The sequence below is a fragment of the Neopelma chrysocephalum genome, unplaced genomic scaffold, assembly GCF_003984885.1.
Source record: "Neopelma chrysocephalum unplaced genomic scaffold, ASM398488v2 Primary Assembly neopelma1_65c, whole genome shotgun sequence".
NCBI classification, from domain to species: domain Eukaryota; kingdom Metazoa; phylum Chordata; class Aves; order Passeriformes; family Pipridae; genus Neopelma; species Neopelma chrysocephalum.
This window is the reverse complement of record NW_020897724.1, coordinates 712,464-734,234: the sequence shown is the minus strand read 5'-3', so window position 1 is coordinate 734,234 and position 21,771 is coordinate 712,464. Positions and strand designations below refer to the sequence as shown.

Here is a 21,771-nt window from a genome sequence, read left to right as displayed (position 1 = left end):
GAGATATTTGTCAGCAATCAGCACAGCTGGACTCTTCCACATAAACATTTGGGAGGAGAAGAGCTGTGTTTGTTGTATGTTTGTTTTTTGCTGCAGGATACGAGCTAGGCTTTCTTTTAAGTTAAAAAAAGTGAGAACATGGTAGAATTTTCACTAAAAATACACTGTTGTGTAAATAGAAACCATGGGCATATATTGATATTGCATCGCAAAGCCATAAATATCATAAAGAAAATAAAAGTGATTCCTTGATACAGAGTTGCCAGGAATTTCTGAGCTCAGGGGACATTAGAAAAAGTTGGTCTCCTCCAAGCCAAGTATTTTCTCACTACTCTTTGCTGCCCATTGCTGCCCTTCTTTTACTTCCCAGTAAGTGAACCCCCCTGCTGGAGGTGTCATAAACTGGCTCGCCACAGGGGGCTGCATGAGTGTGTGTGTGTGGGCAGCTTTGGGACATGTAAGAGCAGAAGGTTTGGGAAGGTCAGAAGTTGCACCAAATGCCCTCTGGGACAGGTTAATCATGGGAGAAACCTCATGCTGACAGACTGTTCTGTACACACTCATGGAGGGAGAATTCCAGATGTTCTTGTATCTCCTTCAGCAGTTCTAACCAATTGCAATGCTAAGGATGAAATGTGTCAGGAAATCTAATCCTGTTCTTTAATGACTTGAGCTGCAGATACTGGTCTCTTTTACTTTCAAAGGCTCTCCCATTTGATTAGTCCTATTCCTACTCTGGAATATTTCATTCTGTATAGAAAGGTCTGTGCCCTATTTTGTGAATCTGCAATTTTATGTGGTTAGATCTATCAGAAGAGAAGGACTTGCATAAATAAAACTCCTTAGACGTAATTCCCGGGGCTTAAAAAGTAACAAAACACTTTCTAGATTCTAATATCTTTTTGGTTAATGCTTCTTAAGAAAATATTACACCATCTGGAAGAGTATCATATCCACCTTCTGTATGTCTATATTAGATGTTTTGGACATTTTTTTATTTTCTCCTCAATTATTAATAACACAGATATCTACATTTACATTATAAACCTCAGCAGCTTTCCTAAACATGCAGCAGACTTCTTTTTTTTTCTTTCTGGAATCTGCTTTTCACCAAACACCTCCAGATAGAATCCTTGTAAGAATCCTTGCCCTTCTGTTCTTGATAGACCAGTTAGCTCTGCTTAATCACCAACAAAATCAGATGGTTTATCACAATGAAGCAGCAAGTTGGCAGCTTTACCATAAAAGGAAAAAAACCAGACTGAACCCATGTTCCACCACTCGCTTACTGCTCCTTTACATTTGTTAATAACTCCACTGCCTAAAGGGAACATTTCTGTACAGTCCTGCTAAGGACACAGTAAACAGATGGCTTTTCACAGCAGCCTCCTTTTCTAAGATCTTGGGAACTGCGTTTCCCTCCCATACCTCCAAGTAACTACCAGGTTGTTTGTTTTTCCATCTTTAACTCAGGCGTGCATAAAAATGGCTCTGCAGAAAATAATCTTCTTGGATCTGCAGAAAGCTGTAATATATCTTCTCCATGATGATTTATTGCCAGAGAACTTAATAAAAGACTAATCAACTACATGAAAACTTTATATCTGTTACTACTGCTGCATAACCTGACTTTTCATATTGATATTGTCTATCATTTTTTGTTTGCTGCATGCAGGGAAGATGACAGAAGGCAGCAGAGTTACTCCTCCCACTGGGGAAGTACTTCATCCAAAACACAGGAGAGAGAGGTGGGTGCAGGAGCATTGGGCAGTGGTTTATGATTGCAGTCTCTAAGTGTAGCAGTACTCAGCTAAGCTTGTCTGTAAAGACAGTCACTGGGGCCCAGTTCAGTGTGGTAATTCCTGGGGACACACACACAAAATACTCTTGTAGAATGTTATATTCACTTAATCTTTAAGAACATTAAAGTTTATTCTTGTTCTGGCTGGAAATGAGCCCCAGTGGCTGTGCCTGGGCAATGATCATACTGCATTAGTGACATGGTAATCAGCAGATTCAATAAGACATCCAGTACCCCCAGCTGAGCATGAGACAGCATGACTGTGATTTGTAAAAGGGTTTTAGGTGCTCAGAACCACTTGAAACAAGTGGAAATTTTATCTTTGCCCAGCCAACATCTTTGATAATTCCCGTGTCCTGTGAGATGTCAGCTTTTCTGCATATTTGGAAGAAAGTCAGATTATCTGATTGCTGGTAACTGTGGCTAAGTGTTTTTATCAGAACAACTTTGATGGAACTTTAGCATCATCCCTAATGAATACATTAACCAAGTAAGTCTCTGAAGCACAAGAGGAATGCAGTGTGCACAGCTCATGTTTTTTGCTGGATGTTTGTGCCAACAGAGGAGAGGGTGAGAATGTGAAGGGCTGTGATTCCCAGATGATGAGCCTGCAGTAGGAGGCAATCTGCAGACATGGAGGCTTGATTTGCCAAAAGATAAAGGTTCCCCAAGACATCTGAGCAAGCTGATTGCTCTGGGCCAAGTGGCCTTGGCCATGAGGTACCAGAATATAATTCTTCAGTCTCATGAATCTAAGACATATTTTATTTTGGCAAGCAGAAACTATGCAAGTTTCCAGATAAGGAGCAGTACTGAATTCTCACAAGGAAAACATTTAGTGCCCTGATCCATGTTTATGAGTAAGGACTCTTGTTTATATTCCATTTGCAAATATGCTTACAAACCCCCACGAAGCTATCTGTGCCTGTCCGTGTTGTGTGCACACACAGAATCACGGTGACGCCCCCTTTCACCACTCCAGGGTGAGTATAATTTGGCTGAATAACTGGAGTTATTTTGAGGTTTGGGTTAGTTTTATGCACAAAGCATGAGTAGGTTTTTTACAAACAAAAGCACAGCTTTCAAACCAGCTGGGGCCCTCTTCAAAGATGGAAAGACTCCAAAATGGCATGTGCAAGTAGAGCGTGGGTGTCCTCTGCTTGTGATGGGAGCTCTTGTGGGACTGCTCTGGCTGCAGTGCCAGCTGTGCGTGGTCAGGATGGGAGGTGGTAAAAGAGCAGTATTTTCAAGGTTAACTAATAATTTATTCCCTCCTCCTTTCTTTCTGCTTGTTCTCCCCCTCTTCTCTGCTCTCAGGAAGAATTCCTTGCAAAGGGGGCACATGAATAACAGGGAGCAAAGCTTCCCCAAGAGTCGGTAGTGCCAAGAAATTATTTTAAACACAAAAAAAGTGGATAGATAGAAACATGCACTCTTCCTGTCTCCTCTCTCCTGCACCCAGCCTAGGAGGCACAGCTGAACCCAGGCTGTTCTAGGTGCAGTTAATGGCCACAGCACAGGGCAAGGCAGCTCCAGTGGCTGCTCAGGAGAACATGTTAGAGGGACAGGAGACAGGGAGAGGAAGAGTGAATGAGGTCCTTGTGCTGCTGGGTTGATCTATGCTGACACTTGTTTCATGTTAGACAGAAAACTCATGTACTGGCAGGCCAAAACAACTCTGTTTAGCATAGGCTGTATTAGGATTTTTCTTTTTCATTTCCTACAGAAATTTTGTAGCCCTTTCCCAGCTGTTTTTCCCCATCCCATTTCTAGGGACAAGTAGCAGCACCCTGCACAGCTGAATGAGAACACTGCTGATGATTTGCAGGAGCCAGAAGCTGCTTGAAGATCTCCCCTCAAGGCTTGCTGCTTAAATAAAGGATCTGAGGAAAGACTGCCCTGTCTTCAGGGCCTGCTCAGAGCCCTGGCAGTGCTGGATGCAGAGCACAGAGTTCCAGAGGTGAGCTGGAGCACAGATCACTGCGGCTTAGCGGGATGAGCTTATGCCAAGTAAGTTTTTTGCAACTGTGATTATATCACACAGTATGTAGGAAGGTCTGTTTACAGGATATTTTTTGTTGCTTTATTGATCCTTCTCTGCTGCACTGTAGCTCTGCCTTCTGGGATGCACTTAAATAAAGGAACTGAAATATCTCCAGAAAAGAAGTGCCATATAAACCATAGGAAGGAAAAAAGGTTGATATTGTAAAGCAGATACCTGGTTCTCTGGGTTTGGAGTTGAATTAGCTATATTTTAAGGACTCTTATATCTGAAAATGTAAGATTCTGAAGTCAGGAACCTAAGTTATAATTAAGTAATCAACTTAAATAAGTAAATAATCTTCAGGAGTTAAATCTTCAGAAGTTCTAAGGATTTTGTTACCTGCATTATTTTGTTAGCATTATGGTTAGTACATGTGAGAGGATTTTAGTAGGGGAAAAGACTTGTTTTGGTACCTCTGAAATCAGTCACCTCTAGTGTGTGTATTTATATATGTGTGCGAATAAATAAATAAATATATGTATGTATATATACTCATCTTGTACTAAATTTTCAGGCAGTAGAGTCTGCACAGGATCAGGCAATTGTACTTATGAGAATCTGATGGCCTGGCACACACAGGATGATCTTTTTTCATTGTGGGGAAAGGCTTTATGTAGTCTAAATCTTGGTTTAAAAAATGGCAGTTCAGTATGATATGCCAAACTAACTGCTTGGAACCTCTAGTAAACTCATCAGGTACATATTTCAAGTGAGATAACTACAGGGGTACTGCAATCCTTGTGATTACAACGTGCTGTGTGCCCGGAGAACTCCTGTGTAATTTCATTTGCATAGTGAGATAAAGCGCACAGGGGATTTGAACGGATTAGTTTCTCTGAAACAATCGCTGTTCTGTGTTTGTATGTAAATATTACTGAAAAATCAATACTGGCTACTAATCCAGCTGCTAAACTGAAAATTTGAGGTGCTGTTTATTGTTTTCACCAGTCAGATCTAAAACCCTTAAGCCTTAAACCCTTAAATCCTTAAGCTCCAAACCGGGAAGCCCTAAACTTTAGGGCCAAGCCTGTGAATCTTGCTGAGCCATAGTTGGCAGCCAGAATTTCTGCAGGGTCAGGGGCCTTATGAGGACATCTAAATTTCAAAGCATTTTGTGGAGGTCCTGTTTTCCTGCAGCACCCAAAGTCGCTGTGAGATGGCAACAGGTCATGTCCCTGTAGTCTCTAGGTGTTGCATATAGCTTTTTCATCCCTGAATTATGATTTTTCCTTAGTACAAAATCCCCTCGTTCTGTCAGTAGTGACTGCAGGAGGAGGAGAGCACTGTGAATTTTGAACTTGTTTGCACCATTTGGGGCCTGACTGCTTTCCCACTGCTCATTGCCATCATCCTCAGAAAACAGAGCACATCTCAGCTCAGGGCTCCAGACAACAGGTTGTAAGGAAAGTAGCCCCAAAACATTACTTGAATTTGCTTTGCTAGAGGGGAGAGAGAGAGAGGATCCAGCAGCACTAGCAGCTAACTTTGGAATAGTCTCTGCTGGTGGAGAGGGAGCATTTTCCATGCCCGTATTTGCCAAAACTATTTGCTTGACTTTGAAACCTTCCCACATGCCTCGACACAGATGGGTAAAAGGATTGTTTTTCCTTTTTGAGTCACAGTGTTTGTGGACTGCCGTTCCTGCCAAAGAATTCCTCTGAAACTTCTAGAAAGCCCGTGTCGCCCTCTGTACCAGACCTTTCCCGGCTGTGCTGCCTGCAGGAGCACACGTGCAGTGCCAAGGTGTTTTCCCCTGTGGGCAGGGGTTCCCAGGCAGTGCAGGGAGGAGGTGCCCTACCTTGCAGCATGCTCCTGTAGGCCGTGTCCGCGATGGCGTAGATGTGAGGAGGCATCTCGTGCCTCTTCTTGCCCTTGTACATGTCGATGATCTTCTCTGAGTAGATGGGCAGCTGTTTGTATGGGTTTATCACAACGCAGAAGAGACCTGAATAAGTCTGCAAGGGAATTCAAATAAAAACCAGGCTTAATATCACGTGCCATGTCTAGGCTGGGAAACACAGGCATCAGCTGCACTAAATTAACGGGGTTTTAGCAAGTGGCACTATTTTGTATTCTGCCCAGTGTAACAAACGAAGCAGAGATTTTGATGAATGTGTGTGTGTATGAGTGGTTTCCAAGTGCAGAAATAATTATTTCTAATAAGCAAGCTGCTAGAAATTATGTGAATTTAGCAATCTGTAGGAACACCGTGATCTGATATTACAGCTTTTTAACTTCAGTCATTTTCAATACATAATCCATACCCTTATCTGTGGTGAGGTAACACCTGTAATAATTCATATTTCTTTATATGTGTATTTTCATATCAGAGTATGTCCTCTGCTCAGGTAAGCATCAAATTTTGTAAACTGAAATCCTAGATAAGAAGCTTGGATTGATGTTAGAAGAAGGGTTTATTTAAAAAAAGCTTCTATGAACACCACATAATGATGATTGATGAGAGTCCTTGAAAAAAATTACTCAAGTTCCAAATAGATATCTTAACAGAACAGTCATGCTTTGACTACATAACTATTTCTGCAAGAAATTTAAGGAAAAATGTGGTTTGTTTACAGTTTAATGAAGGGATTAATATAAAAATATCTATATAAACAAACAAGAATATTGGCTACCAGCTGATAAGTGTTCATCCAGGTTTTGTTAGTTGGGCTTTTTTATTTTCAATTTTCCATTATTTCTTTCCATATGCTTCAGCTATTGAACTGGAGCCGAAATAAGAGCATATGATAATAGATGATGAACCATGCTTCATAAACAGTTACTATAAGTAAGAAATTTTAACATGTATTTAATTTAAAAAGAAAATAATAAAAAAAAATAAAAAAATCCCCTACCAAGTTACGAGTTCATAATTGCAGGGGTATTGTGGTATTTAAACTGGCCTATAAATGTTAGTTTAAAAAAAATAAATAATGAAACTATGCTTTTTCTGACATAGGCAGCAGTAGGTTTTAAATTTTTTTTTATTTTTGTTTTATTTTATTGCTGTCTTGTGTGAATGAGAGCTTTGTGGTGTGCAGCTGCTGCAGTGCCTCAGTCTCAGGGCCGTGTCCAAGGGTGGCTCAGGCTGCCTCCCACAGGAACCACTGCAGAGCAGGGCTGTGCAATGGCATCCGGGAGCCTTGGCTCTGGGCACAGGGATTTCCCTTTCCTGACCATAATAGGAAATGGCACAAAACAGCCTCGGCACAGCCTGAGCACTTTATATGGTATTCAGCAAACAGGGAGAGAGCCTCCAGCAGCCAGGGGCAGGTTGGGTGCTCCACGCTGGGCAGCAGCACATCTGGGGTGCTCTGGGTGGGGATGGGGACCTCCACCAATATTTCAGGTGGTGACTGTGTCACCACAGTCTCCAGTCAGATAACAAGAAAATCAAGCTCAGGATCCTCACCAATCCTCAGTATCCCCCAGCTAAACCCCGTGATGTGGAAGGTAGATAATGACTGTGCTGGATTTTCATTGATATGGGAGTTCAGAATGAAACTGTGCTGCCCATGTCAAAATGAACTGTAGTGTTGCCAGGATAATACACTTGAAAAGTGACAGTTTTATCCTAGAACGACCACCAAGGCCTTTATGGAAAGGATAACAAGACCTTTTTTTTTTTTAGTAGAAATAGATTAACTGACTGCACTCAACTAATCACTCCCAACCAAGTAAATTAATAGGGGAGTAAATTTCTAATCCAGGAAATTATTTAGGCCTCCCTTCCCTGAGATTTTCAGGCATTTCCTGATGTGCCACGTGCAGGGCTCTTTGCACACCCAGGCATACAGTAACATACCCTTGAAGAGCTAATTTTGAGGCACAAGGAGCAGGCTATTAAGGCAGAGCAAAAGCTGGAGCTGATGAAGTTCAGGAATCCTTGTTTCTAACTGCACTGTGACTGATACCATCTCTCACCTTAGGAAAGTTAACCAAGACCTCAGCCTGTCCAGAGAGGAGGAGCCCCAGCTGTACCTCTCCCTGGAGGGTTTGGAGGCAGAACAGGATTTGAAGTATCTGAAGGATACTTCCATAGGAGTGCTGAGCTTGTGTATCCCCCAGACAGCTACTACTGATGGGCATTTACAAGAGACTGGAACAAATACATGTATCTCCATTGCAAACATCTAGGTTTGGGCAGAAGAATCCAACCCCATTCCAACATGCATAGGTAGTTTTATGTATTTAAGACAGCATTTTTCACTGTTTAGTGAAGACTAAACAAGTAGTGCCTATGAATACAGCCACAAGGAACCTGATTCTACTCTCAAATCCACTGAAGTTGCATTGCTGGTTTATTCATGTTTATATAATAATTTGTGGTCTAATTTGTGTGTGAATCAGGCAGATTCTTTTTGTTCTGAGCAATGTGAAACATGAGTTAGTGGCAAAACACTTCTTGCCCTTCTATCTTAACTATCTATGATGAAGGAAAAGGCCAGGGTGCTTTTCTAGTGTACAGTCACTCTGTGAATTTCTGCCCTGAATATTTTTGTTGATAATATTTAATACAAATGCAAGGGGAAGATGATTTGATTTTTTTTTTTTAAGCTAGGTTGATTTTCTTCTTTAGCAGAATTGGGAATCCCCTTTTATGTCAGTGATGCTCTAAAGAGAAAAATGTTGAGGTCACATTTTCTTTGTATGTGTGGGACTCCAAGAGGACACAAATTAAGCAACACATGGCAAAGCCAGGAGATTATTGTTTATAGTTAATTTGAGCCTCATTCACTTGCCAAACTGTGTTTAGATGCCGCCTCTTTTTTTAAAACATATGACAGTATCTAGTAGGGCAGCACTGTGTAAAGCTGGACAGTGTTTCAAGCAGGTTTTGGATACTGAAAATACCAATAACTTGTTGCAGTACAAGTCAAAATAATTTCTTTGAAACTGTTAATTTATCATTATTTAAAAATCTAGTCACTTAAGAAACAAAACTTAATTTCAGCTACACTTCCATTTTTGTCCTTATGAAAAACCCTTTGATTTCTAGTTGCATTATCCACTTTCAGAAATTAATTTCCTCTTTCTGTAGAAGGTGAAAATTCCACAAAGTAAACAAAATGGAAATCCTGAAACATCTATGCAGAGTGGTGCTGAGAACAACAACAAGTAACCCCCTCTCTCCCCAGTTTTATCCCTTGTATTAATTCTTTTAATTCTTTCAACAATGCAGAACACTTTCAGAAAAGGTCTATTTTAATAATTAATGCTGCGTGTTCTGATATAATAGCATCTGGGTTCATATGTTTCACCTGCAAACTTAAAATCCAATAAACTCAAATAATGAGAAGATGGAAAGTCTAGCTTCTTTCAGGAAGTTGGTGATGTGTATTTTAGTACATTCCTGAAGGAAAGATCTTGAGCTTAGCTCTTTGAAGTTATGCCTAACAATTGTTGTACTCTATATAACTATCTTATTTTCTGCTTCATTTCCTCCTTTCCAATTTAGCATTCCTCATATTAATAATGAGACCTCTACTCCTGTTTCTAAAACCTTGTTACTTAAGCTCTGTACTTTCACTCATCAGTGGTCTGTCATGCAAGTAAAATTTTCATAGATTGAAACTGTAGATAACTTTTCTGCAGCACAGCATAGGGATCCTCCTTGTAAAATCAAAGACAACAGCTAAATTCCTTGGGAAAGTTTTGGGCTTTCTTACTGTGCAGTTTGCTAACTGTTGATGCAGATACATTACAGGGTTATTAATGTCAAAATATGCTTGTGTTAAATGTACTTGTGTGGACTAAAAGACACAATAATCTTGGCCATAACTCACATGAACATAGAGAAGATTATAATTTGTCCAGGCTTGTCTAATCTGTAACTTGACCAACATGAGGGGGAAACAGGTTGAGTGGATGTCTGACTTTACTTCAGTAATACACTGGTACAAGTACTCTTGCTTGAATTCCAGTGGGTTTGTTCCTTTATCCAAACACAAATTTAACTCAAGCACCCACCAAACCAGAACTTGTCAACTGCCCTTCAGTGGGAGTTTTGCCTGAGAGAAGACTACCTAGTTTGGCTTTTCTGTATATTCCTTTTTCAAGGCCCTGGAAACTTGATCAGGTTTATGTTGAAGTCATTCAAAACTCCCTAGTAACCTATTTTTTCATCCAAATAGCAGAAATGACATTTCATATCAGAAAGTACTTTCCAAGCCAACAATATCCTTTCAGAATTAGTAAATTTTGCAGAAGAAACTGTCAAGTATTTTAATTTAGTTAAGTAATGAAGCAATTAGTAAAGAAGCAGGGGAGTCATGGGGAATAAAGTGAACTCAATAGGTTTGTGGTGTAGGATGCCATTACTGAGGGGTTGGTGCTTGCATGGCAGTGTCACACACGAGGCCGTGTCCCTGACAGTGGGTGGAATCCACCTCGCTGTTGATGGTAGCATGCAATAGGAAATGCTCTGTGTGTTTGAGTCTACTCACATAAATTAAACCTGAGAAGTATCTCTCCCTTAGATTGTGCAGCACTGAAGCTTCATTGAGGCAAGTCAGCTCTGCCATGTCCTCCACTTTGGAGAACTTTGGAGGGTTCATCTTCTGGACGTCATCCTTGCTCAGTGTCACTTTCTTTCCATTTTCTGCCAGTTCAACTACCACCTCATCCCCTTTCTCTTCCTTGATACTTGCTGCTTCAAATCCATGTTTCTCTGATGGAATCCAAACCAGTTTCTTCGCTGACCAGTCAGCCTGGGTGAGTGGGTTGTTGGCAAAGTTTTTGTCCACAAAGAGGAATTTCTCATCATCGCTGAGAGGTTTTTGAGCCATTTTGACTCAGCAGACACCTGTAGAGGAAGCAAAATATTCTGCTTTAAAGGGATAAAGGGAGGCAACTGTGGAGACATTCCAGGCAAAACATGTTAGTCAAATCTGCCATGTGGCAGGTCCAAAGCACCTCTGTCATATCTCACATTTCCATGTGGATACTTCTGGCTGCCAGCATAGATACCTTAGAATATCTGTGTTCAGGTTCCCATGCCTTTTGTTATTGTGTCTGAAATCACCAAAATCAAAAGCTTCATGGTACTAAATCAAGTGAGGACATCTATTACTTTATTCTGTTTATGTTGTGCTGAAGATCAGAGAGAAAAGTAAGGCATAGATAATGCCTGTGCAACGAGAAACTGCACCAAGACCACCAGCTGAACACCTTCCTGCAGCCTCAGCTCTTGTCCATCACAAAGTTAATTGAATTAAATACAAAATTTCCCATCACCCAAATACTGTTGGGTGCATACTGAAATGCAAGAGCAATAATGAAATAAATAGTAGAAGAATGGTTCCCAGGCTGTGTTCCAACAAGGACAGAAATTAACTTTTCTTGCAAAGGACTCTAATACCATTTCATTTGGAGAAGAATAAGATTAAGACAAGATCAAAAGAAAAAAGCAGGAAAAAAATTGTTATCGGTGCTGCTGGTGAAGGAGAAATAATTTAGAAGTATCCCCTTTCCATGGGCCAGACAGTGGGAGCTGATCATTTACAGAGGATAAATATCCATCGCAGGAGACAGAGAAGAAATAAAACAAGCCTGGAAACTGCCTAATAGATACTTTAAACCACAGTGCTCAGATTGGAAGGATGATGCATCTGTGTCATGCAGTTGCACATGGATAAAGCAGCCAGATGTATCTGCTCCACAGGTGGGAGCAATGGGAGAGTTTAGGCTGCTTTGAACTGTGCTGAGAGAGGAGGCAGCTGCTTTCCTGCTCTGGCCATTAAAGTTAGGATGTAGCTGCAAGATCTCTGCTGATAACGCTGGAGCTTTCATAAATGTTCTGCTCTAATCCCACGGGGGACACAGGTCTAAATGAGGGAAGGAGTAAACAGAGGGCTTCTTGTGGTTTGCTACAGGGCAGAAAGAGTCGTGCTAGTTGGGAAACCTGCTGTGCAGTGGAGCAGAGAGAGCTGGGGGGGAGCTACAGCAGGCAGCAAAAAAGAGTGTGTGCCCAAGAAAAACATCTCTGGGAGACAGAGGCTATTTCATTTCCTTATTGAGAATGAATTTAATATTTACAGCATTCAAACAAATATGAATCTTGAGGGAGCTTGGAGAACTGACTGCTAAAGATGTCAGCAATCAACCCATAAGCAGAACAATATTTGTAATAACCAAGCTCTGTGGTATGTAGCCAAACAGATACCCTGTGCTCTGGGAGTATCAGAGCTGGGTTTCCAAATATTTGTCCCTGAAGCCTTCCCACAGATTAATGTTTTTTGCAAGGACAGACAGTGTGAGGGGTCTGAGAGAGAAACATGGATCATGGAGAAGGTGACATAAAGCTTAAAATCAAAACTAGGATTTTTAGAGGCGCCTAAGAGGGTTAGATATTATCCCACTGAAATTCAGTGGAAATTAGATGCCCCAGTTCCTTAAACTCCCTTGACAATTGTCTCACCAAAAAAAACCCAAAAAAACCCCCAAACACTAAATGTGCTGGTTCTAGAACCTTGCCTGGAAATCCCCAACAGAAAAATTCACCCAGGTAATCAATGCACATGCAATGTGTGAGGTAATGTGGGTGAGGTGAGGGAAACCCTAATGTTTAGATCTGGGCATTGCCACTGGCCCACACTCAGTGTTCCCCACTGTCAAGACTCTGTGAAGGGAGCATCTGTAGGATGTGGCCCTTTGCTCACTCCCAAGAGATTCTTGGAAGAGAGCTGCAAGAGGAAACTATTTGACCTCTGTGTGGATTAAGGCAGAAAATGTTCCCTCATTGCCAAGAGGGCTGGTAGAGCTGCACAGTTCCAATAATGGAGATGGTATTCTCTCCAGCTGAACTTTCCAGCTGGCGGCTGCAGGGTGAAGCCGGACGGACAGGGGAATGAAGGGAGCACTGCCCCATCCCCAGAGCTCAGCTCCAGGAGCACAGGGCTCAGGCAGCAGGAGTTGCCATGGCCTCTCTCCTCCCACTGCAGTGGAATTGGCAAGGCACATTCCCCACCCCACTGCCCCAACAGTGTGGGAGGAACTGCTGTGGCAGTGCAGCAGGGCATATCAGTCCATCCTGTGCCTGGGAGAGAGCTACGTGCTCATCCTGAAGCATCAGAAAGGTTGGATAGTGCTTCCTGTGGGTAACTGCCAAGTGACAGCACTTTCACATCAATAGGAATTTGATAGTGCTGTTAGAAACACCAAAAGTGAGACTGAACTGCAGAGCTGAGCTTCAAGAGGTCAAATCCTGCTACTCTGAGGCTGCTCAGAGATGATAATGATGGAAATCAAACTGCCAAATCATCCTCACCATCTACCTCAAAACCCAACTGTAGCTAAAACTGTTGGCTTGCTACAAAGTGTGTTACAGTGGGACATGCCAAAAGTTCTTGTCTGTCCTGTTGCCCAAGGGCCAAGGAAAAGTTTCTATCCTTGTTACAAGCTATGTCAAAAACAACTTCAGATGAGCATGAAACAGAGAGCTGGTCTCTCTGTATTCAACTATGTTCTACTTCCTGCATATATATGACAAGGTGCAGAAAGTTTTAAATTCAATCTTTTTCAAAGCAAGTTAAGGTTGGAAGGTATATGAGGTGGAATGAACTGCAGAGCTTGAAAATACAGGTTCTTATTTCCTAGGTCTAAGCAGTAGGACTATTTTAACTATGGTAAGAATGGACACCCTACAAGAACTAGTGAATAGACAGTCTGAGCTGGATCCTGTAACTCCTCTGAAATACAGTGAGGAGAAAACAACATGAATTTGTGTGAAAAGAGCTTTTCATGACTGGTCCTCTGGAATCTGAGCATAAAGCTTGAGCAACTACTGACTACCACTGTAGTAAAAAAGGAAATGCAGTTATGAAGTGTGGATTAATGGCTGTTAATAGTTTAATACATTTATTAATATGCATTAATTAATATTCATTATAAAGGAAGGTTTCTGAATGCAAGTGGTAGAATATGAGCTCCACAAACTTAACTAAATTTGTCCTAGCGAGGACTAATGAGCTGCTAATGAGATGCTGAATCTTTCTGACTAATAATTGGCAGTAAATCTTTTAGTCCATCTGTGATCAAGAATAAACTGCGCTCACTGGTCCAGCATATGATTGGTATTGGGGAAATGGGCCAAGGGAGAAGACTCCTTGCTGCCTATTGAGAACATTCCATGAGAAGGCAAAATTTACCCCTCAGCCAGTTCCTGGGTTTCATCTGCAGGGCTGGCTAAGAGAAATGGAGACCATTATCCCATCTGTGCAAGAGATGGTAAGAGGTTCTCATCCATTCTTTTAGGCAGGTGATAGCCCAAATCGTGTACAAGAGGAAATACTTTTATACTCAGAGGTGAGCTATCCTGAGAAAGGGAGAAGGAAAAGCAATCACAAAAATATCATTGATATGAAGTTTCTTGCCTTAGAATTGTGCCAAATTACACCTAACCTGATCCATCTGTTGTACTTGTCTAGCCCCCAAATGTGCACATACACACAGGTATGGATACAGCTCACTCTATTCCTCTGCCTGCTCTCCCACTACAGAGGTATCTGGCTGATCTTCACTGTCTTTTCCCTTTTTATGTTAATGACAGAAGCTGAGTACTGCCTTTATAATTAGTTTATCCTGAGTATATTATTTCAAGGGTGAAATATAAATATTTCCAGGAAGTGCACTTTAATTAAAAGGTTACTGGCCAAGCAGAATTGCCTCCTGGGTTAGAGCTTAGAGGGACTGCTTTTCTCCTAAGGAGAAGATAAAGGACACTTCTCCTTTCCTCTGCAGGATGTGCATGTTGGTATAAAGGCTTATCACATCCCTACAGGGAATAATTACTAAAACAGAGGAACATATAACCAAGGATGTGAATTATTTTCAGAAATCAAGCCCTGCTCTCATGAGTAGTTTCTGATGGAAGAGTGTAGCAGTAACTTGCTGCTTGACTCAAACTGCATTTCTTGGGCTACAGTCATTCTTGACTGTTCTCTCCAGGTTCCTTATCTTTTACTTTTCCAGTACGTAACAGAATCATCCAGCTGAACATTGTTTGGATAAAAAGGTAATCAAAAGATAATCTAGGGGTAAATCTTAATCTAGTGACCTTCACTAGGGAACCAGCCCCTCAGCATTGTTAGCTTTGTCACAAGCACTGCTACCAACCTCTCCTGGCCTTTCACCTCTCCCCATCATGGACACGTTCACCTGGACATGCATTCTCTATATACTTCAATCAAATTCTCTGTAGGTGCCTTGGTCTCCTATCAGGTCTTCTCATCTTTGTTAAGGTGATTAACACATAACTCTGATTAAACACTTGACAGCTCTTCTAATACTCAAAATAAATTGGCCCAGGTTATTACCTGTGTTACAAACTGTAAAAATTAGAAAAGAAGGAAAAAAGAGTTCAGGTGCCTCATGGGGATAGATTCCATTAATCTGGAAAATACCAGCTAATTCAAATGCTCCCAAATGTCATTCTACTAAATAAATCATATTCTGCATGTTGATAAAAATTAATAAATAATCTGTAATTGAATGGACTTTGCACAAATTGGAAAGCTATCTCGAGCTCTTGGCTTCTTCTAAAATTAACATAGTTAAAAGCCCACAGATTTGCAACTAATAAGTCTCCACGATTTGCAAAGCGTTGGGATCTCTGCATACATCCATGCACGCTGCCTTATATGGTGATGTTCTGCTCAATACTGGCTGTTCCACAGAAATGTAATGATAACAAATTCAAAACAAATACCTTTTAGGGACTAGAGTGTCAATTGCAAATGAGATAATAAAAATCATTGTTTACATCTAAGCAAACGCAGCCAGAGCAGTATCGGGTACTAAGCTGAAGTGACTACTTGGCCAAGCTTTGCTCCTGGGGCATTCATAGGTTCAGACTCTGCCTTAGTGGCTTGAGGGAAGGGTGAACTTTGGGAGTTCAGCAAGTGAGTCAATCCAGACAGTCTTGCTGCAAGCTGCTGTCAGGGCAAAGCTTGGAGCGAAGGAGAAGGTGGACTCATTTTTGAACAAATGTATTTTAGAAAGGATTTTATCAGGATGTACTTACTGGACAATAATGACAAACCTTCTGATATCCCTTATATTTAAAATATTTCATTGCTTCTTAATTATGAAAACATATATGCCTTTCACACATATATCAACATTTTTATACATGGGCATGCACACAGACACACACACACACACACGTATATGTATGTGTGTGAAAGAAGCCAGTGGAGCTCTGGGATGACACTGAAGCTGCTTTCTGTACTGCCATCTACTGTCGTCTTAATTTACTTATGGGATTTTGTTAGAAGTTTGTTGCTTTATTTTCCCTTTAAAAAAAGGCATGCCATCTTTGAAATTAATGTAGTTCAGTGAATTATCAGCTTAGTTTTGCTTAAAATTTATTCTCAGCATATTAAAAACAAGTATATGTATTGCTGGGGCATTTATGTAAAAATGTTTCCATTTCTTCTTCTAATTTTTAAGCATTTTTCCTGTCTAAAGATCAAGTTACTGACAAACTGATTATTTCATTTGGTTCCAATTTCTTTTAACCCTCCCTTATGAGGACTGAAAGGTTAGAAATACTTAAAGAAGATCAGCAGTTCAGGCTACCAGGTATTTTCATTACATGTGATGGTTAATTGCAGCAGGTACCTGCGACCATCCTCACTGCCCTGCACCTTGTGGGCTGCATTGCCGCGGGCTCAGAGTGCAACTCGTGCCTGCAGCCAGTGCCTTTTTGGGCTCAACCCAGCAATAGCAGTGTTAAAAGTGGCTAAAAAGCAGGCTGGAACATCTGTGCTTTCAAACATGCACCGTCTCTCATGCATTTTAACTTGAACCCAACCAGTGACAGACAAATCAGGATAAACCCTTTGAGCGCCTCTGATGGATCTGTTCCCACTTCCAGTTCTATCTGCAGGTTAATTCTCTGAATGTGTTTGCAAAGTAGTGGAAGAGTTAACTTGCCAGACCGCCCCATCCCAAAGCTCCTGAGCCCCCATCCTGGTGCCTGCACCCCCTGTGGTACTTACAGGTGTCCAATTAGGGGAGCAGAGTGAGTTGGAGAGTCGGAACCTGTACAGCCACCAGCCGGGACAGCCCAAGTCCTCTCTGCCTTTGCAGCCTCCCTATATAGAGGAGGAGAATCTTGTCAGTGGGGAGGGGCCCTGGAAACCACGTCCTGCTGGAAAATCCTCTTGGTACCTGGCTTAAAAAAGACAGCTTGAGCCAAGGACCTCACTCCCAGCAGGGCCTAACCCTGGGCTGCTGCCCCTGCCCTGAGCTGGTTTTTAGGGAAGCAGGCTGGTTCTGGCTTTTGAAAAGGGTGCCCCTAATTGGAAAGGGGTGTTCCTGACTGAAATGGGTGCCCCTAACTCACAAGTTCAGAGGTTTTGCTTTTCCCTAGGGTGAAACTGTTTGAACAAGCAAATGGACCTTTAACTCCTTCCTACCTTGGCAGCATCATTTCCCCTCGTGGCCCTCTGCCTACAAGGGCAAAGGGCAGGTCACGGTCCTGCGTGGCACAGGATGTTTCCACCCACCATCAGTGAATTTTCTTGGAGCTAAGATAAGTCCCTGAGTTCAGGGGTTGCTCGGGTGAAGAGGGTTATTCCTAACACAGCAGGAGTGTGTGGGTGGAGGTTGCTCTGGGTCTCCCTGTGTTTATGTGACATTTGGAGCCTAGGGCTGGTATAAGCCTCCTTTGCCCCTGGGAAGCAAGAGTTGTTTCCCACCTCCCCAGCAGATTTTGCAAAGTTTCCTTTGCCATCCAGTGTGCAGCTCAGTTCTTGAGAAAGGACTCTAAATACTTTTTCATATATAAGAAATACCTCTCTCTCTCCGTAAAAGGTAGAAGAAAAGAGATAAATAGCTGGTGGGGAACTGTCCCCAGGATGCAGTGGAATGAACAGGCAGCAGGCACTGTGTGCTGGGGGAAGAGGAGGACAGGGCACTGGGAACTAGATCTTCAGGGGTTAGGGAATGATCTGTTCCTCATCAAACCTTCCTCACACCCCCATAAACTTTCACTCCCCAGCTGTCCCCCCTCCTTCTCCCACTAGTAGTCAACAGCCTTGTGCAGTAGGACCTGTGGATGGAGACATCCCAAAAAGGGAAAGCTAGGATCCTCTAGGAATTCCCATCAACGTGCCAAATACAAAATACCGAAACAACCCCCTCTCAGCAACAGACTAAATATGGTGTATACCCAAAGGATCAGAGCACCGGCCTGAGTGAAATTATTTCTCTTGACATCAACAGCCCTGTCCTCTCTGGAAAATACACCCTCCTGGGGAAGATGGATGAGGCTTATATTGGTCTCATCATCCTAAGAAAATACCTATGAGGGGAGGATGGGCTGAAAACCCCTGCTGTCACTTGGTCAGGAACTTGCAGGTGTGATAGACCTGTAGCCCCTTCTTCTGGCTCTAGTAAGTGGTGAACAAATTTGGGCAAAGAGGAGAGAGGGAAAACGCACTGGGGTTTCTTCCCTGCAACGTTTCAGAAACATCAAGTACAGGCTCGTGTTCAGGCCTTGGCCTGGAGGAGACCAGGTTTGCCAGGGAGTGGCACAGTCCCAGGGGTTGGGGTCTGTCCTGCCAGCTGGAGGGTCGCTGTCCGTGCTGGTGCGGGGCAGTCACGTGGGGCCTTCCCAGGACCCAAAAGGCAGCAGTGTCATATCAGACTTGTGCACGTGTGACTGTTGGAGCAAAGCCAAGGGAAATGATCACCACAACATAAATCCAAGAAACTTGCCCTTGTTAGCAGAAAGTTCCTCACAGGGCAGTTCACCCTATTTTTTTTCCCCTGTAGTTTCTCAGTTGCAAACTTAGTTTTTAGATAGAAAAAAAGATGAAACGCAAGGGGAGCCTTGGAAAAAAGTATGATCATTTTAATATTCATCAAAGTTACCCTAAGAAGTTCCTTTTAAATGCATGCAGCTGTTTCACAAAACCAGACACATTATAATAGTAGCTTAAAAAGGAGTGGAAATTATTCTGGCTGGTCTGCAAACCGCTGCATGTGCACACGCAGGCTTGCTGCCCGAGCAGGGTGTTTAACAGAGGCAGTGGTGGAGGGTGATATATGATGTGACATTAAAGGGAGCTGGAAAGTCTAAAAAAATATTACTGCTGGGACTGAAACAGTTGCAGTCTCGTGCTGTGTGGGGTAGAAACTGATAACTATAAGCATGGCTTCCAACCTTCACTTATAAGTTAATGTAAGAATATACTAATCTAATAGCCTGGCTGGGGTTTCCTGAATGTTGTGTTTTGTTTTTTTTTAAAACCAAAGTTGCCTCAAAAAGAAAGCTGGGGATTCCCAGTGGACAATGACTTTACAGCAACAACAACAAAAGCTTTATTTAAACTCCCTTGATTTGTTTATTTATTTGTTTTAATTAATTTTCTGGAAAAAATATTGAGCAGCCTGTCCTTAAATATTTCCTTGCTGAATTTGCACTGTAAATATTGTACTTGTAAAAGAAAAGAGTACCAGAGAAGGAAAGAAATGAACTTTCATCTGCTTTAGTGTGGTGTAACCTGAACACAGCAGAGGGGGAAAAAAGAAAAGCACAGATTGTGATGTTAATTTGTTAAATAATGTGTCAGGTAAGCAATTTTTTTTGTTTGTTTCAAAATATTTTTACTTAAGTTTTACCAACCACATTTCTCTAAGCTGACAAATGTAATAGGAACTGATGAGTGCACCGGTGGGTTACCACCTGTGTCAAGCTGTGCCCTTGCAACAGGAGGGACAGTGTTTGTCCAAGTTAGAACAATTAATCATGACAACAGGCTGATGAGGTAAAATACTCGCCAACTGCTTAATGTTAAGCTTTGTGCTTAACGCTGGCTGCAGGTCGAGTGAAGTGTGTGGAGAGCACAGGTCAGTTTGAATCAGCTGGGCACCAGCTGCTGCTGAAAGGGTGTCTTTGCAATTGCGAACAGATATTTTGAGTTTCTTTTCCTAAACGTAATTACCAGTGATAATCACTGCTCCGGAAAACTGATGAACTGACACCGAGCCTGGGCTCGATACGAGGGGTGCTCAGGAAGGAAAGTGTAACCGACTCCTCGGAGCTGCTGATAAAGCTTCGGAAAAAGCACGACAGAAACTCAAACCTCTGAAGCAGCACGGGTGCTGTGGAGTCTGAAGACATAGTTTGCTCTCATTCTAGGGGAAAGCAAAAATTGGGTTTTAAAGAATTTTTTATTTTTAAAACTTGTGGGTTCAGTTCTTCCAAAGTATTTTCCAGATCTGATATCCACCGCAAACTTCATTGGCTCCTTGTCACCTTCACTTGTGATAACGAGCTTAGACAACGAACAGCAGCCTCTTTTAACGTAAATCCCTCCGTAATCTCTTGGTTAATGTTCTCTCTCCAACAAAATTCAGAAGTGCATTTTGCTCATTAAAGCCCCTAAACTTCTACATGCTTATAACCTTTTTTTCATTTTCTGATGTCAGTAGAAAGAATAAGGGCAGTTAATGCAAGACATCCCAGGCTGTAATTAAGCTAGACGGTGCTTCTGAAATTATTTGAGAAAATAATTTTTCTGTATGCTCACCTAGGTGGCAATTTCTTCTAAACCCTGAACTTATAACTCTAGGATTGTGAATTATTTCCATCTAAATATTGATCTCACTTACCTTAAAATTTTAAGGAATAAGTGCAACCATAGCTTTACAATTCCTCTTCATCTGTTAACAGGGCAGGCAGTCTGACACTCATTCCTAAGACTCACTGTATGTCAGCATCTTGAAAGATGCTCTCACATTTCATGTTCTGTCAAGATAAATGTTAGACCATTAATAATGTGATTAGACCAGTATATTTTCATAGACCTATTTCAAAGCTTTGTTGTAGAAATAAATATCACTGGAAATACACTTTAATTTGATTTTAGTTTGCTTGCACAATGACTATACTTTGAAATAAGAGATTGTTTCAAAACTCCAAATCTGGACTGTGAGGGTATTGGAGAATTAGATGAAATGCATGTTGCACCAAGAGCAAACCGGCCAGTTTCCACTCACTGTCCCAATGCAGTGTCTGGACAATGGGCTGAATCTCCCCAAGAAAATAGTCCCAATTCCCTCTGATTTAAACATATTTCTTCTCTGATTTCAGGCATACACCTTTACCTCAAAGCTCAGGCAGGGACACCTTTGTAACAGCCTCTGCTTTCTGGACTGAGGAGACCAGGAGCCTGCTGAGCTGTGTGCTTAGGAAAGGGCAAGTACCAAACACCCCTTTGCCTTCTTCAGCCAGGGCAAAAATTGTATTTTATTTCTAGCACTAAAAATCCATTTCCCAGGGAGCTCCATGGCACCTGGGCAGCATCTGAATGATCTATGGTGGGAAGACAGAAAGCAGAGGCAGTGGCTTTGGTTACACTGAAACATTTGCATAGCATAGAAGGTTAGGGATTCTGTGTTTCCCAGAGCATTTGTTTTGTTTTTTTTTGCCCTTGAGAAGACAATTCAGAATCCAAATTATATATAACAATTTGGAGAAACAGAGGTCTAGCATTTAACCCCTGGAAAACCAAAGTAAAAATTCAGGGATTTCTGTGGCCAGAGCAATCATTTCTACATTGTTCAGAAATTCATTTTTGCAGCTTTCCATAGAGGCACTTCCAGCCCGTTCCAAAATGAAGGTAACTCGCAAATAACACCTTAGGAGGTCGATTTGATACTATATTTTAGATAAAGGAATTAAGAGAGAGATCGGTGATTGTGAATATTTGTATTAGCGTGGCAGGCAAGACGCAAGGAACGAGGCAGAATCCCACGGAGTAGCTTTTACAGGGATGGCTCTTCAGCCCAGCACTTGAACCTGAAGGAGGTGCAAGCTCAGAGCAAACACTGAGGGCACAGACAGAGTCGCTTGACCCAGTGGTCAACTGCCATCGATGCAAAGGAGACTTACAGATGGGTTTGGTCGAGGTTG

General features: G+C 41.9%; 1 protein-coding gene and 1 long non-coding RNA gene across 4 annotated transcripts in view; one reads left to right on the top strand and one right to left on the bottom strand.

Annotated features, from left to right (window-relative positions):
- Positions 1-16,938, bottom strand: part of MYH11 (myosin heavy chain 11) — a 57,001-nt gene extending 40,063 nt beyond the window's left edge. For all 3 annotated transcript variants that reach the window (XM_027684229.1, XM_027684227.1, XM_027684228.1), the window contains exons 1-3: positions 16,847-16,938; positions 10,292-10,650; positions 5,644-5,800 (exon numbers count right to left, since the gene is read on the bottom strand). In XM_027684229.1, coding sequence (XP_027540030.1) covers positions 5,644-5,800; positions 10,292-10,633 — 499 coding nt within the window. In that variant the 5' untranslated portion in view covers positions 10,634-10,650; positions 16,847-16,938. The remainder of the gene's footprint in view (positions 1-5,643; positions 5,801-10,291; positions 10,651-16,846) is intronic.
- Positions 1,677-21,239, top strand: LOC113968033. Its single transcript, XR_003534346.1, has 3 exons — positions 1,677-1,748; positions 3,575-3,811; positions 20,950-21,239. It is a non-coding gene; the product is annotated as an uncharacterized LOC113968033 (long non-coding RNA).
- Positions 21,240-21,771: the final 532 nt, after the last annotated feature.